This window comes from Nerophis ophidion, linkage group LG02 (genome assembly GCF_033978795.1).
Source record: "Nerophis ophidion isolate RoL-2023_Sa linkage group LG02, RoL_Noph_v1.0, whole genome shotgun sequence".
NCBI lineage: Eukaryota > Metazoa > Chordata > Actinopteri > Syngnathiformes > Syngnathidae > Nerophis > Nerophis ophidion.
This window is the reverse complement of record NC_084612.1, coordinates 27,286,562-27,302,447: the sequence shown is the minus strand read 5'-3', so window position 1 is coordinate 27,302,447 and position 15,886 is coordinate 27,286,562. Positions and strand designations below refer to the sequence as shown.

The 15,886-nt window shown below is 39.6% G+C and overlaps 1 protein-coding gene across 2 annotated transcripts in view; it reads right to left on the bottom strand.

Annotated features, from left to right (window-relative positions):
• Window positions 1-15,886, bottom strand: part of depdc7a (DEP domain containing 7, paralog a) — a 39,606-nt gene that overhangs the window by 11,896 nt on the left and 11,824 nt on the right. For both annotated transcript variants that reach the window (XM_061880597.1, XM_061880589.1), the window contains exons 2-4: window positions 10,279-10,738; window positions 8,933-9,063; window positions 8,637-8,829 (exon numbers count right to left, since the gene is read on the bottom strand). In XM_061880597.1, the coding sequence (XP_061736581.1) occupies window positions 8,637-8,829; window positions 8,933-9,063; window positions 10,279-10,730 (776 nt within the window). In that variant the 5' untranslated portion in view covers window positions 10,731-10,738. The remainder of the gene's footprint in view (window positions 1-8,636; window positions 8,830-8,932; window positions 9,064-10,278; window positions 10,739-15,886) is intronic.

The following is a 15,886-nucleotide window of genomic DNA, read 5'->3' as shown; positions in this document are numbered from 1 at the left end:
TTAGGAGGGAATGACCAACATGATGATGATTATAAAAACATTGTATTGCTGACACTTCCTGTTTACACTTGGTGGGCAAACATTCAAAATGGTTCTTGTTCATGTTAGCAGCAGCTACCCTGATGCAGCGTGTTTTCATGTCATTTATTTCCATCTGGTTGGGACATGAATTTATTACCGTGGACCCCGACTTAAACAAGTTGAAAAACGTATTCGGGTGTTACCATTTAGTGGTCAATTGTACGGAATATGTACTGTACTGTGCAATCTACTAATAAAAAAAGTATCAATGAACCATGAAAGACAACGTTGGACTCGTTTGTGCATAGGGACGTGTACCTTTACATTTGAATCCATACGCTACCAATTCCTGGAACCTGGGAATCGATAATACATGTGCGGAGGGGGGTGTGCCCTGCGGGCCTGCCGCAGACCGTAGTGTGCAAGGACCGACCTCGAAGACAGCGACAGGTGATTGGATAACAAGGCCCACCTGGGCCATCCACTCACTGGATGGCCCAGGTAGGCCTTGATATCCAATCACCTGTCGCCTCAACACCGCGTCAACACCCGTGGAGACACCCTTCCAACTATCAGGTACTATTAGCAGCAGCCGAAACGAGAGACGGGGTTGGAGTTGGAGTTGGAGTGGGAGCCAGAGAGAGAGAGAGACAGATGCAGGAAAGACATTTTGCTGGAAAGCAAAAATCTTTCACTAATTGATGAAAAAAAAAACAGGGTTGTACCCCTGATCCGGGCTCTTGTGGTAGTGTGTGGTGGTCCGAGGAACCCACTAGAGGGCGACCTCTACAACATATTTATCATTTATGAATAAATCTATTTTTTAATGTACCATTCAATCAAAAATTAGCTATTATGATAACTGTGCTGTCTTGTTTTCTTTTGACATTTCTGAGTCTCATTTGCAAGTATTATATAGTAGACTTTGCAGCCTTTACACCGCTGTCGTCAAGCATCCAATTGCAACTGCATGCAATGTGTTGCCTAGCTACGAAATAGTCTTTGCCATGAGCTGAATGTGCCAGGCTAGCCTTATGTTGTGCCCAAAATATGTTTATACTGTACAAATTGTACTTATTACAAACCAGCTGTTTTATTTTAACGTGTATTTTAGTTTTTATTACCAAATTTGGAGTTGTTGAAATTGCCATGTAAAATCATTGATGCTGATCAGTAGCATGTCTGTGGCAAATAAAATATAAATTAGCATCAAGACAGCACATTTTGGTGCGGCCTTATATTACGTCCGAATGCTTTTTATGAGGCATACTTGCTTTGTTGGCATTCAAAATTGCAACATTACCTAGTGTTATGCCAAATAATCACTTGATTAAAGTAGTGTTTTATTTTACTATATTCAAACACAATGTTACTGTTCAAACTGAGCGTAATTTTACAGTGGGCAATATATATATATATATATATATATATATATATATATATATACATATATATATATATATATATATATATATATATATATATATATATATATATATATGGTTTAATAAAACTTCTGCCTTGTTTTTTATTACATATTTGGGTTTACTATGCAACTTGTGGAGGGGGGCGTGGCCTGCGGGCCTGCCGCGGAGCGGGGTGTGTAAGGACCGTCCTTGATGCCAGCGGCAGGTGAGTGGATTGCCCAGCTGGGACTTGTTATTAAATGACCTGTCGCCCTTATTAGCAGCAGCTGGTCCGAGACACGTGGTTGGAGTTGGAGTTGCTGGTGAGCAGACGCACGGACACGCACAGAGAGAGACACGCCGGACTGAAAAGTCAAACATATATTGCTGGAAAGCAAGCCACCCCCTGGGGTTTATGTCAATAAAAGACTTGATTCAAACTGTCTACCGGGCTCCCAATGATCTGTCGGTGTCAGGAGAACCCACCACAAGAGGTAAACCTCTACACTACTGTATTTCAATTCTGGCCAGTACGGTAGCCAAGTTTTTTCTGAGGTGGTGCTTGGTAAAACAAGTTTGAGAACCACTGAACTAGAGGCTGTCTGGTTCTGAGCGCTGCTTGAGTGATTGTTTCCCCGCCAAGTGTTTGAGCCGTTGTGGTAAATTTGCAACCAGCTGTGACGTCATGAGCAACAAAGGTATCGAAATAGGGCAGCATTTTACGTGAATCGATACTCAGTAGTACCGACAGAATTTGGTTGGTACCAATGTGTGGAGGTCGCTGTCTCGCGGTTCCACAGATATGCACTTGTTGTCAAATATGTATGCATAAGCGTACAGATTTCACAACAAGTTTAATGTTTTTCAACACCAACAATCAAATACTATGTTTTCTTTCAGGACTTTCCAGTCTCTCTTCAAACTTCCTCCCCCTCCTGCACCCGGCTGTTCACTTTTACAGACAACAGATGATTAGATTAACACGTATCACCTGTAAACCTAATCACCTGCCAGCTGTGTCTCGCGTCAGCACTGCCCGATGGCGCTTGTCCTCAGCACCACGGACAGCGGCGGTGACTTTTACTCCTACAGACAGTGCTGGCTACACCTCCTCCCACATTATGTGTTATATGTTATCTGATGGAAGTTAATTGTTTTCCAGTGACACATATAAAATATTACATTTGTTTTTGCAGTTCCAAGCCAAATATTTTGCTGTCATCTATAAGTCAATGTGTGTCAAATTTAGATATATTTTTAAATGATGATTCCCTGGTGTCCAGCAATGTTTAGCTCCAACAAAACAGGGATAGCAGGTCCATTCTATGTGTCATACTTGATCATTTCGCGATATTGCCATATTTTAGCTTAAAGGATTTAGTAGAGAACATCGACGATAAAGTTTGCAACTTTTGGTCGCTAATAGAAAAGCCCTGCCTTTACCGGAAGTATGTACGCGTGATGTCACGAGTTGCAGGGCTCCACACATATTCACATTGTTTTTAATGGGAGCCACCAGCAGTAAGAGCAATTCGGACCGAGAAAGCGACAATTTCCCCATTAATTTGAGCAAGGATGAAAGCTTTGTGAAATAGGATATTGATAGTGAAGGACTAGAAAAGAAAAAAAAAAAAAAAGCGACGGCTCTGGGCGGCGGCAGTGTGAGCGTTTCAGATGTAATTAGACACATTTACTAGGATACTTCTGGAAGATCTCTTATCTGCTTATTGTTTTAATAGTGTTTTAGTGAGATTTTAAAGATTGTAAAGACATACCTCGAGGTCGGATGGCTGCGGTGAACACGCAGTGTCTCAGAGAGAAGCCGAGGAGCCAAGCTCACAGCTGCCTTTTTTGACAGCTGCTGCAGGACGACAAATAATTCCACTGATGTCTCCGGTAGGATATATATGACAATTTCCCCATCCATAATCATGCTGGTTGACGTAGAGAAAACATGTTTGCTTGACCGCTCTGCTTCACAACAAACAAAGAAACACTGGCTGTGTCACGGTGCTAAAGACAGCTGCAATCCACCGCTTTCCACCAACAGCATTGTTCTTTATAGTCTCCATTATTAAATGAACAAATTGCAAAAGATTCAGCAACAGAGATGTCCAAAATACTGTATAATTATGCGATTAAAGCAGACAACTTTGAGCCGCTAGTGGTGCAGCGCTAATATTTCCTAACAGTCCGTGACGTCACGCATACGCGTCATCATTCCGCGACGTTTTCCACAAGAAACTCGCGGGAAATTTAAAATTGCAATTTAGTAAACTAAAAAGGCCATATTGGCATGTGTTGCAATGTTAATATTTCATCATTGATATATAAACTATCAGACTGCGTGGTCGATAGTAGTGGGTTTCAGTAGGCCTTTAAGATACTGTATATGGTTGCTATGGGATATGATACATTTATTCATTTAGTTTATTTTCACTATTTAATATTGCAGCACACATGCTACAAAAACACACACATTGATTACATGTGGAGGTTTTTGGTCTGTTCTAACAACGTTTTCCCCTCAATGATAAACAGTCTTAGGAATTTTGAAATAATTTTAACCAAAATCCTTAATGGAACTTTTTCTCCGCTTGATTGATCGAAACTTTTATTTGTAGATTGCACAGTTCAGTACATATTCCGTACAATTGACCACTAAATGGTAACACCCGAATAAGTTTTTCAACTTGTTTAAGTCGGGTCCACGTTGGCATGGTCCATGCGGCATTTTCGCTCTGATTTCACCTGACTTTTGGCTAGAAATATGCTTGTTTGAGCTATTTTGTAGATTGCACCGTGGCCTAGTGGTTAGCATGGAGTCAGTCAGGAGACCTGCGTTCAAATTTTTGTTTGGGCATCTCTGCGTGAAGTTTTTTCCGGGCTCACCGGCTTCATGCCACCATCCAAAAATGTGCAATAATTGGAGACTTTAAATCAGAGGTGCCCAAACATTTTGTCTCCAAGGGCCAAAGTAAAAATGTGCCAATGGTCCGCGGGCCAAACAGTGATTTTTACCATGCAACAGCACCACAAGTGATGAATTAAAGGCCTACTGAAACCCACTACTACCTACCACGCAGTCTGATAGTTTATATATCAATGATGAAATATTAACATTGCAACACATGCCAATACGGCCTTTTTAGTTTACTAAATTGCAATTTTAAATTTCCCGGGAGTTTCGTCTTGAAAACGTCGTGTAATGATGACGCGTACGCAAGACGTCACGGATTTTAAGAAAATATTAGCGCTGCGCACACACACAGCTAAAAGTCGTCTGCTTTAACGGCATAATTACACAGTATTTTGGACATCTGTGTTGCTGAATCTTTTGCAATTTGTTCAATTAATATTGGAGAAGTCAAAGTAGAACGATGGAGTTGGGAAGCTTTAGCCTTTAGCCACACAAACACACGGTGATTTGTTGTTTGAAATTCCTGGAGGTGAAACTTTACTATGGATCAGAGCGGGGTCAAGCGAACATGAATCACGACGGAAAGTCAACCAGCAGGCTTCGGTGAGAAAATTGTGTTAAAAAGTCGCTTCTTACCGGATATCAGCTGAGCTTGGGCCGTCCATGAAGCTGCCGTCTACTCCCCTGAGACACTGGCGTCAAGACACCCGTGGACGTACACCTCCGACTATCAGGTACTATTAAACTCACTAAAACACTAGCAACACAATAGAAAGATAAGGGATTTTCCAGAATTATCCTAGTAAATGTGTCTAAAAACATCTGAATCCGTCCCAATGCAATCGCGTTTCTTTTTTTCTTTGTAGTCTGTCGCTATCAATATCCTCAAACACAAATCTTTCATCCTCGCTCAAATTAATGGGGAAATTGTTGTTTTCACGGTCCGAATAGCACTTTTTTGTTGGAGGCTCCCATTAAAATCAATGTGAATATGTGAGGAGCCATCAAACATGTGAAGTCTTCGTCTGCGACTTCCGGTAGAGGCAGGGCTTTTCTCCAGTTGCGAACTTTATCGTAGATGTTCTCTACTAAATCCTTTCAGCAAAAATATGGCAATATCGCGAAATGATCAAGTATGACACATAGAATGGACCTGCTATCCCCGTTTAAATAAAAAATTTCATTTCAGTAGGCCTTTAACCCTTATACCACCAATAATTATAAGGTAGTATAGATTGTCACAGAGTCCTGTGCCTAATTCAGCATATTTTATGTACATTTTCAACCTCAAAACATTATAAAAGGTTACCATATTTTCCGGACCATAGGTCGCACTGGAATATAAGGCGCACTGCCGGTAAATGGTCTATTTTCGATCTTTTTTCACACAAAAGGCGCACCGGACTATAGGGAGCAATAAAGGAGTCATGTTATTTTTTTGTAAATGTAAAACACTTCTTTGTGGTCTACATAACATGTAATGGTGGTTCTTTGGTCAACATGTTGCATAGATTATGTTTTACAGATCATCTTTAAGTTGCTTTCTGACAGACGCTTCAGGATGCGTCGTTTTGTGGGCGGTCTTATTTACGTGGCTCACCTTCGGAACTGTCTTCTCCCCGTCATCTTTGCTGTAGCGGTTTAGCGTGCAAGGACGGGAGTGGAAGAAGAGTGCAAAGATGGAGCTAACTGTTTTATTGACATTCAGACTTTACTTAAATCAATAACGGGGCAGCATCTCCTCAGCAACAACACAAGAAATGTGTCCCGTGAAAAACCGTCCGACCGGAACTCTAATAACTAAAGTTCCTTGGGTGAATAATTTAAACTCACTACACCGGTATGATTTAGTGTTTTCATGGCGAGTTTACTGACAGATATAAGTACGAACTTTACACTACTTTATATTCGAAATGGCAACACCGGAGGGTGAATGTCCCAAAACAAGAAGATAGAGAAAAAAAAAGAATCTTATCGGACGCGCGCAATTATTTAGGACTTATACAGATCCCAAAGACAGATCAGCAGGTACCAGAAGGTAAGAAAAGTTGCTTTTGCATAATATTGCAAAACAAAACGGCAGATAATGTTTTACCTTATACACGCACACCATAATAATACTCGTATGTTTAAGGCACTCACAAACCTTCAAGCGGTGCGGCTTCAGAACTTACCAAAGTCATACTAAAACGTTTTGATAGATTTTTGAGCGCCGTGTGTAATGTTCTGTATTTTCAATGGAACATTTAAAATGTTGGTGTTGTTTATTTGAGACATATTGCCATCATAGAGCAGCCAAAACTTATCTCTTATGTTTGACTGCCATCTACTGGTCACACTTATCATTACACCATGTACCAAATAAAATAGCTTCGATGTGGCTAAGCTCAACCAAACTTTTTCCTTACATTTGGCGCACCAAGTAATAAGCTGCACTGTCGAGTTTTGAGGCAAAAAAAGTATTTTAAGTGTGCGTTGTAGTCCGGAACGTATGGTATTTCCTGCAGATTTTCGCAATTTTCAGGTGTTGCTCTAGAACTTTTTCTTCCTAGATATTTAATCCGATTGCTTATAAACTTTACCCAGACAGATTAGACGTATGGAGGATGCTACATTTCAAAGCGTTTAGATTTTCATTGTAGGACTTCCCTTCTTTACAGAGCGTGGAAAAGTCACAACCTTACCCTGGAACAGGGGTCCCAAATTTAAAACGCAATTATTCAGACCGTAAAAAAAAGAACAGATTTTATGATTAAAAAAAACTTTCCTGCTCAGTTACCAGAATATTATTGTAAAATGTACAGTGATTTTTACACCAACTTACTGTAAATTGAAAAAACTGTACTATGTTAACATTTTGGTGACTGTGCTGCCATTTTATTTTACCATAAAATCAATTGGCATTTTTTCACAGTGTATTGAAAAATGCAAATTGAAAAATGGCACCACTGTTATTTTTATGGTATAATTTTTGCAACTGAGCTGCCTTTTTTGTGACAAAAACCTAAAGTAAATTTTTTTTCACAGTGCATTACTACATATTTAAAAACAGTGCCACTGTTATTTTTGGCGCCAAATTCTGGCGACTGAGCTGCTCCTTTTTTACCGTAAAAATTTAAGTTCAGTTTTTTTAACGTGTGCATTACTGTAAATGGAAATATGGTACCACTAATGATTTTGCGGTAAATCTCTGGCAACTAAACTGACAGGTATTTACAGTAAAATTGACGGACTTATTTACAGTGTAGCCTTGTGGACATGCCATCAATGCTTGTGCAGCTGGAAAGAGGTCAGTATGAATATGTAGGACATTTGCTAGCCACCTTTTGGCGGGCCCAAACAAAAATAACATGACAAGCCACATTATGTATGTATGTATATTTTGTATATATATATACACATATAATATATGTATATATATATATATAGATATAATACATATATTTATATATTTATATATATATATATATATATATATATATATATATATATATATATATATATATATATATATATATACATATGCATATTCTGAGTGCGATGATGTCACGTTATCGATGGGAAAATTATTTGCCTGAACGGCTAGGAGACACAGAGAGTAACAACCAGTATAAATTGAATTAGAAAGAACAGAATAAGAAAAAAAAAAAAAATTAACTTGGGACTTCCCACGGGCCAGATTTTTTACGCTGGCTGGCCATAGTTTGGGGACCCCTGGTCTAGGGTCTACCCCGCCCCTCAACCAACATTGTCTGAATTTTAGAATGAATAATTACACTTTGTTTATTTTATTTAAAAAATGTTAACATTTACAAAATCCCTATTCAAATAGGATATTTTGCTTTTCCCCAAATGAAACATCTTGTTTAAAGAGTCTGCAACATCCTGAGGATGCTTAATTCAGGGAATGAAAAACTTTTTTTTCTATTTTAAGAATCCTGCTAATTTCTAGATATACAACTTTTAATTTATGACCCCTTATCAAGTAAAATTATCTAGCTGCATGGACGGAAAATTTCACAAGTTTTCAGTATTTGTTACTTAAAATGTAGACTTTTTAGCCTATATTTTGTCAGATCTTTTTTCCCCTAATAATTGAATTGCTTGCATAGTCCTGAGGAGCCTCTATGGTTTCCATCACAATCCCCTCCCCCTTTTTAAATCTTTGTACTAGGGAGAGTTATTACACTAAGGGACACACTAAGGTGGTAAATATATTAATATACATTTTTACAGGTGGTAAAGTAAATGGTTAAAACACTGCAACTTCCGTGTTTACATGCACTTACTGCGCCTCGCTGAAGGCCTTAAGCACTTCTCTGTCCAAGTAGCTGGACGTCAACATCAGGTCTGAGTTGCTGTCCTCGGCGTACAAGGAAGAGCGCGACGCGTCCTTTCCCTGCAGCAAGTCCTCCAGCAGCGGGAGCTCGATGAGCTGCAGGAGCCTGCACACGGCCTGCTGGCGCCACACCTCATGGACAACTGTGGGGGGGGTCATGCGAGGTCAAAAGACCACACAACACAGTGCACCTGTGACCTTTTGCACCATTTGTTGCTGTTGTTTTTTGCTCAGACTGCTACTTACGCTTCTGGGAGAGGCCCAGGTTGATCAACTGAGGGGTGATGGTCGTGTCCAGGTTGAGATTTCTCAGCATGTCCTCCACCATTTTGCTTCTTCTGACAGGTGAGTGAGTGGAGTAGCTGGGCACCTCTTTTCTGGAGGAATGTCACATTTCAAACAGGATTACTTTGTGTTGTTTGGATTGTGGTTATTTCATTATAATTCGACAAAATACATCTTTTTAACTATTTTCTGTTTTCACCATACTCTTTCCAGTCATCATCCTATTTAAAGCAGGTGTGTCAAACTCATTTTAGATCGGGGTCCACATGGAGAAAAATCTACTCCCAAGTGGTAAAATCACGGCATGATAACTTAAAAATAAAGACAACTTCAGATTGTTTCATTTTTAAAAAAACAGAAAAAGCACATTCAGAAATTGTACAAATCATATTGTTGTTGGGGTTTTTTTTACACTAGCATGTTGCGGTTAATATTATTCTATCTTTATTTGTTGTTATTTAGACTTTCTGAATAAATTATATGATAATGTCCATCAGTCAACTAATTTGTGTTAAATTTCAATCTATCAAGATAACAAAATAATATCAAAATCAAATTACAGGAGTTTAATTATGTAGTTTGCTCATTTTCCTCGACTGGTGCACTAACTATCTTGTGGTTTATTTTTATTTTTACATATGTAGCATCATCTACAATGGTAATTTTAATTCTGTGACTGTAAATTGTTTGCTGGTTTTTTTATTGATGCTTTTTAAAAAAATGTTCTGTATTGTGTAGTCATAATTATATGCTTTTACTTGTAATTGTATTGAGTTTGTGGACCCCAGGAAGACTAGTGGGTTTTTGTGGCAACCAGCTAATGGTGATCCTTAATAAAAATCTAATCAAATCTACAAAGATACAAATAATTGCTATTGCGACATCTATTGGACACATTTAGAACAGCAGTTTCTTTCATTTAAAAATTTTGGTTCATTTTTATACTTAGCAAACTCATCCCACGGGCCGGATAAAACCTATTCAGGCCCGCGGGCCGTGCGTTTGAAATCCCCTGTATTAAAGCCTAGTTTTGAAAGTTGGCCATCCATGTTGGATGTAGCTTTGACTCTGGAAGTATTTATGTAGTTAAGTTAAAGTTAAAGTACCACTGATAGTCACACACACACTAGGTGTGGTGAAACGTGTACTCTGCATTTGACCCGTCCCCATGTTCACCCCCTTGGAGGTGAGGAGAGCAGTGAGCAGCAGCAGTGGCCGTGCCCGGGAATCATTTTTGGTGATTTAATCCCCAATTCCAACCCTTGATGCTGAGTTCCAAGCAGGGAGGTAATGGATCCCATTCCTACCTTTCACATAAAGGACTGTAGTTGTTCTTGTTCCTGTAGAGGCCTGGAGAGTCGTATCCGCTCTCTATGGTCGCAGTGGAGGTGGACTTGATGTTGCCCAGCGGCGACGAGCCGCCGGCGTAGTTCAGGAACCTGTACAAACTACAGCTGCTGTCCTCGAACGTGGCCCGCTTCTTTTCCTTGCCGAACACTTTGACGCCCACCGGCTCAAAGACCCTCGACTCCATCAGGGCCTGACACAGACGGACGGCCTTGCGGCGAGGGACCGCCTCGTCGCCGAAGAAGCGGTTCAAGGTGATGTGAGTCAACACGGCGTCCACGGCCTCCGAGCCAAGGAAGCAGTCGTGATAGGACTTGAGGTTGTGGCGCCGCCTCTTGACCTTCACGTGAGTGTGGAGATAGGAGATGATGCTGCTCCAGATTTGGGTGGCCCGGAACGGGGTCCCAGCCATGCCTGGTTCTGATGGACGCGAGAGGACAGAAAACAGGTGGGTTACTTATAACCATCGATCAGTGAAAAGCATGTCCCAGCTGGCACAGGACATGAAAACACTGTTGAGAACTCGTTGAACTAGATCATGACGTTGAGCGACTCAAATATACCGTTCAAACAACATGCTTGTCAATGACGTTTAATCAACGTTGTTGGGCTGTGACGTCGATTTGAGCATTGAAATGTGGTCGTTTCCCCACCAACAACGGACATCAACGTTGTCTCAATTTACAAATATAACTGTTTTACAACGTTGTTTGGAAGTCAGTTTTAATGGACATGGATGCATAATCAACGTTGTATCAATATCTCGTGCCTGCTGGGATGTACCGGATCTCCTGCTTGTCCTAAAAACTCTACTTTTCTAGAACTTTCTATCCACATCCATCCATCCATTTTCTACCGCTTATTCCCTTTTGGGGTCGCGGGGGACGCTGGTGCCCATCTCAGCTACAATCGGGCAAAAGGCGGACAAGTCGCCACCTCATCGCAGTTCTTTCCACATATTATTTATTTATTTATTTATTTTTTAAAGTTATTGCACTTTGTACTTATGGAGTATATTGTGCATAATTTGAGTACAGGAAGTGAACAAAAGTGTTGGCAACTCCTATGAAATGGAAAAGGGGTAGGATTCAATAAGCTCTGCTTCTTCCTACTCCTTTTCAAACATGTTGATAAGAGAAACTGGAAACTGTGTAATTTTAAGCATGTTCGAAATAAACTCAAACTCTAAGACAGTTTTACATATTGGTGATTGATCAAAATGGGGGAAAAGCGTTTAAAGGTGAAACAATATGTGGTAATTTAACCTAAAGGTCAGGAGATTCAGCACATAGATGTCATTTACATCGCACAGCTGTTTCAGCACCTTCAACTGAGCGCTCAATAATAATATAATTGTGGAGGGGGGCGTGGCCTGCGGGTCTGCCGTGGAACGGGGTGTGTCAGGACCGGCCTCGAGGACAGCGAGAGGTGCGTAGATGGCCCAGGTGGGCCTTGTTATCTAATCACCTGTCGCCTTTATTAACAACAGCCGAGATGAGACGAGTAGTTGGAGTTGGAGGTGCTGCTGAGCGGAAGCAGGTGAGGAAGACAGTTTGCTGGAAAGCAAAAGCCTTTGGACATTTATGAAAGTAAAACTGTGTTGTCCACTGAATTCCTGGTTCTCTTGGCAGTGTGTGGTGGTCCGAAGAACCCACTACAGGGCAACCTCTATAATAATAATTAAAGGTAAAGTCCCCATTTAATGTGAGGAAGCACATGTAACATCCATTTCCATTTTCTACTGCTTATTCCCTTATTTTGGGGGTCGCGGGGGGCGCTGGCGCCTATCTCAGCTACAATCGGGCGGAAGGCGGGGTACATATATATATATATATATATATGTCTTGATTGGATTATCCAGAGAATAGTGCTCGATACCGTGGTAGAGCGCAATATGTAGGTGTGGGAAAAATCACAAGACAACTTCATCTCTACAGAACTGTTTCATGAGGGGTTCCCTCAATCATCAGGAGATTTTAATGGAAGCATTCACATACAATGGTTTATATAGGGCACAGAGTGGGTGGGTACAGGCAGGCGTAGGGTGTGGTGATTGGCTCATGTGTTACCTAGGAGGTGTTTCCGTCTGTGGCGGCATGTTGAAATGATTTCACTGCGCTTGTTGAGGGATGATAGATCTGGATGATATATAATAAACAGTTTCTCTTTTAAGCATAGGTTGCATCTTTTATTACCACTGTTGTAAGGTGTGCTGGATGCAAGAATTTGCCTGTTTATTATATATCATCCAGATCTATCATCCCTCAACCAGCGCAGTGAAATCATTTCAACATGCCGCCACAGACGGAAACACCTCCTAGGTAACACATGGGCCAATCACCACACCCTACGCCTGCCTGTACCCACCCACTCTGTGCCCTATATAAACCATTGTATGTGAATGCTTCCATTAAAATCTCCTGATGATTGAGGGAACCCCTCATGAAACAGTTCTGTAGAGATGAAGTAGTCTTGTGATTTTTCCCACACCTACATATATATATATATATATATATATATATATATATATATATATATATATATATATATATATATATATATATATATATATATATATATATATATATATATATCCAAAGACATGCACCTGGGGATAGGTTGATTGGCAACACTAAAATTGGCCCTAGTGTGTGAATGTGAGTGTGAATGTTGTCTGTCTATCTGTGTTGGCCCTGCGATGAGGTGGCGACTTGTCCAGGGTGTACCCTGCCTTCCGCCCGATTGTAGCTGAGATAGGCGCCAGCGCCCCCCGTGACCCCGAAAGGGAATAAGCGGTAGAAAATGGATGGATGGATGGATATATATATATATATATATATATATATATATATATATATATATATATATATATATATATATATATATATATATATATATATATATATATATATATATATATATGTATATATATACATAAAGTTATATTTTGGTTTTATCTGACCACATGACATTCTCCCAATCCTCTGCTGTATCATCCATGTATCCATTTTGGTATAAACTCAACTCGTCATGTTTGGAGGAAGAAGAATACTGAGTTGCATCCCAATAACACCACACCTACTGTGAAGCATGGGGGTGGAAACATCATGCTTTGGGGCTGTTTTTCTGCTAAGGGGACAGGACGATTGATCCGTGTTAAGAAAAGAATGAATGGGGCCATGTATCGTGACATTTTGAGCCAAAACCTCCTTCCATCAGTGAGAGCTTTGAATGGTTAAGCAAATACTTATTTTCCACCAAAATGTACAAATAAATTCTTTAAAATTCCTACAATGTGAATTCCTTGATTTTTTTTACATTCTGTCTCTCCCAGTTGAAATGCACCTATGATTAAAATTACAGACCTCTGTCATCATTTTAAGTGGGAGAACTTGCACAATCGGTGGCTGACTAAATACTTTTTTGCCACACTGTAACTTCGTCTTGATTTTGAAAGAAAAAAAAAACAAAAACATTTTATTTTTCAGTAAGGAAGGATTCGGTGGATGCACATATGAAACAGGTGGGGTTCGGTACCTCCAACAAGGTTAAGAACCACTGCTTTAGTAACAAGAAAAAAAAGGCCTGACCACACCATCACACTTACAGCTCTTGAGGTCTAATTCCTTCCAGTCACAAATGAGCCCCTCTCCCACTTTAGAACAATGCAGTGCATTCAAATTAATCTAGAAAGCTGTCCTGCATGTCTTGACCGGTTTGACCAGTAGAGGAATGGTGGACTGATTCTCGCCTCCTATTGAGGACAGAGGCTCGTCTCTATCATCAGCACAGAGACATATTTGTTTTACAGTCATTTTTCCATTGTCGCTGCTCTATGATGGTCATGTTTCATTCAACAGGCTAGTTCCCACTGAATAGTTTTCTCATGAGAACCAGTCAAGAAGAATTTGGCAGAATTTTTTTTACTTACAGTAATGCATTATAACTAACATTCACTTATCATAGCTTTGTAATGAAAAATATTTTAAAGTGGCGGCTCAACTTAAGTATTTTGAGATAAAAGCAACGTATTGGCTAGTTGTTATGCTTTAAATTGGAAGAACATTTTTGAGGTACAAGCATTCCTGCCATTAGTTGACAGTGCTGAAAAGATGAAGGGGATGATTTTCATTGAAAAATAGAAATCATCAAAAACATGACAACTTGGCGACAGTGGTCTGCAGCATACTGATGCAGAATGAGTCATAATGGCAGCTCAGGACGTCATTATCCAAACAGCAGACATTTATCCATGAAAACACGAAGAAGCTGCTGATGGTGTTTTTGAATAACTTGTCCAGGGTGTACCCTGCCTTCCGCCCGATTGTAGCTGAGATAGGCGCCAGCGCCCCCCGTGACCCCGAAAGGGAATAAACGGTAGAAAATGGATGGATGGATGGATATATATATATATATATATATATATATATATATATATATATATATATATATATATATATATATATATATATATGTATATATATACATAAAGTTATATTTTGGTTTTATCTGACCACATGACATTCTCCCAATCCTCTGCTGTATCATCCATGTATCCATTTTGGTATAAACTCAACTCGTCATGTTTGGAGGAAGAAGAATACTGAGTTGCATCCCAAGAACACCACACCTACTGTGAAGCATGGGGGTGGAAACATCATGCTTTGGGGCTGTTTTTTCTGCTAAAGGGACAGGACGATTGATCCGTGTTAAGGAAAGAATGAATGGGGCCATGTATCATGAGATTTTGAGCCAAAACCTCCTTCCATCAGTGAGAGCTTTGAATGGTTGACCAAATACTTATATTCCACCATAATTTACAAATAAATTATCTAAAATTCCTACAATGTGAATTCTTGGATTTATTTTTCACATTCTGTCTCTCACAGTTGAAGTGTACATATGATGAAAATTACAGACCTCTGTCATCATTTTAAGAGGGAGAACTTGCACAATCGGTGGCTGACTAAATACTTTTTTGCCCCAATGTATAAGATATATATATATATATATATATATATATATATATATATATATATATATATATATATATATATTTACATATATATATATATATATATATATATATATATATATATATATATATATATATATATATATATATATATATAGTTGGCTTTATGGGCGGAATGGATTGCTCCCATCAACTGCATTGTTAGCCCCCTCGTACTTGCCGTATAATACAAATTAGAATGCATATAAATAACTAAAATGTGTTCTTGTCTTACATAGCAATTGTAAATGATTGGCAAAATTCCATAAAAAAATAGAAGAAACACACACAAAAAACTGGCGAGCCAAATTGAAACAAAGTGTACCACTTTTGACATTAGTCATGTGGTTGAACCAATCAGAACACTTGACAGGGGTCAGACGTTTGCATTCCTATCATCTCACCTCCGGGAGCAGGCAAAAAGCAAGCCTGTTGAACAAATGTTAGGATGGGGAAGGGGTGGCAGCAGCCAGGGGCCGTAAATCAGTGTGTGCCAGCCCATGTTATGGTAACACAAGATGACAAATGCTATTATACAGTAGGGACATCTGTGA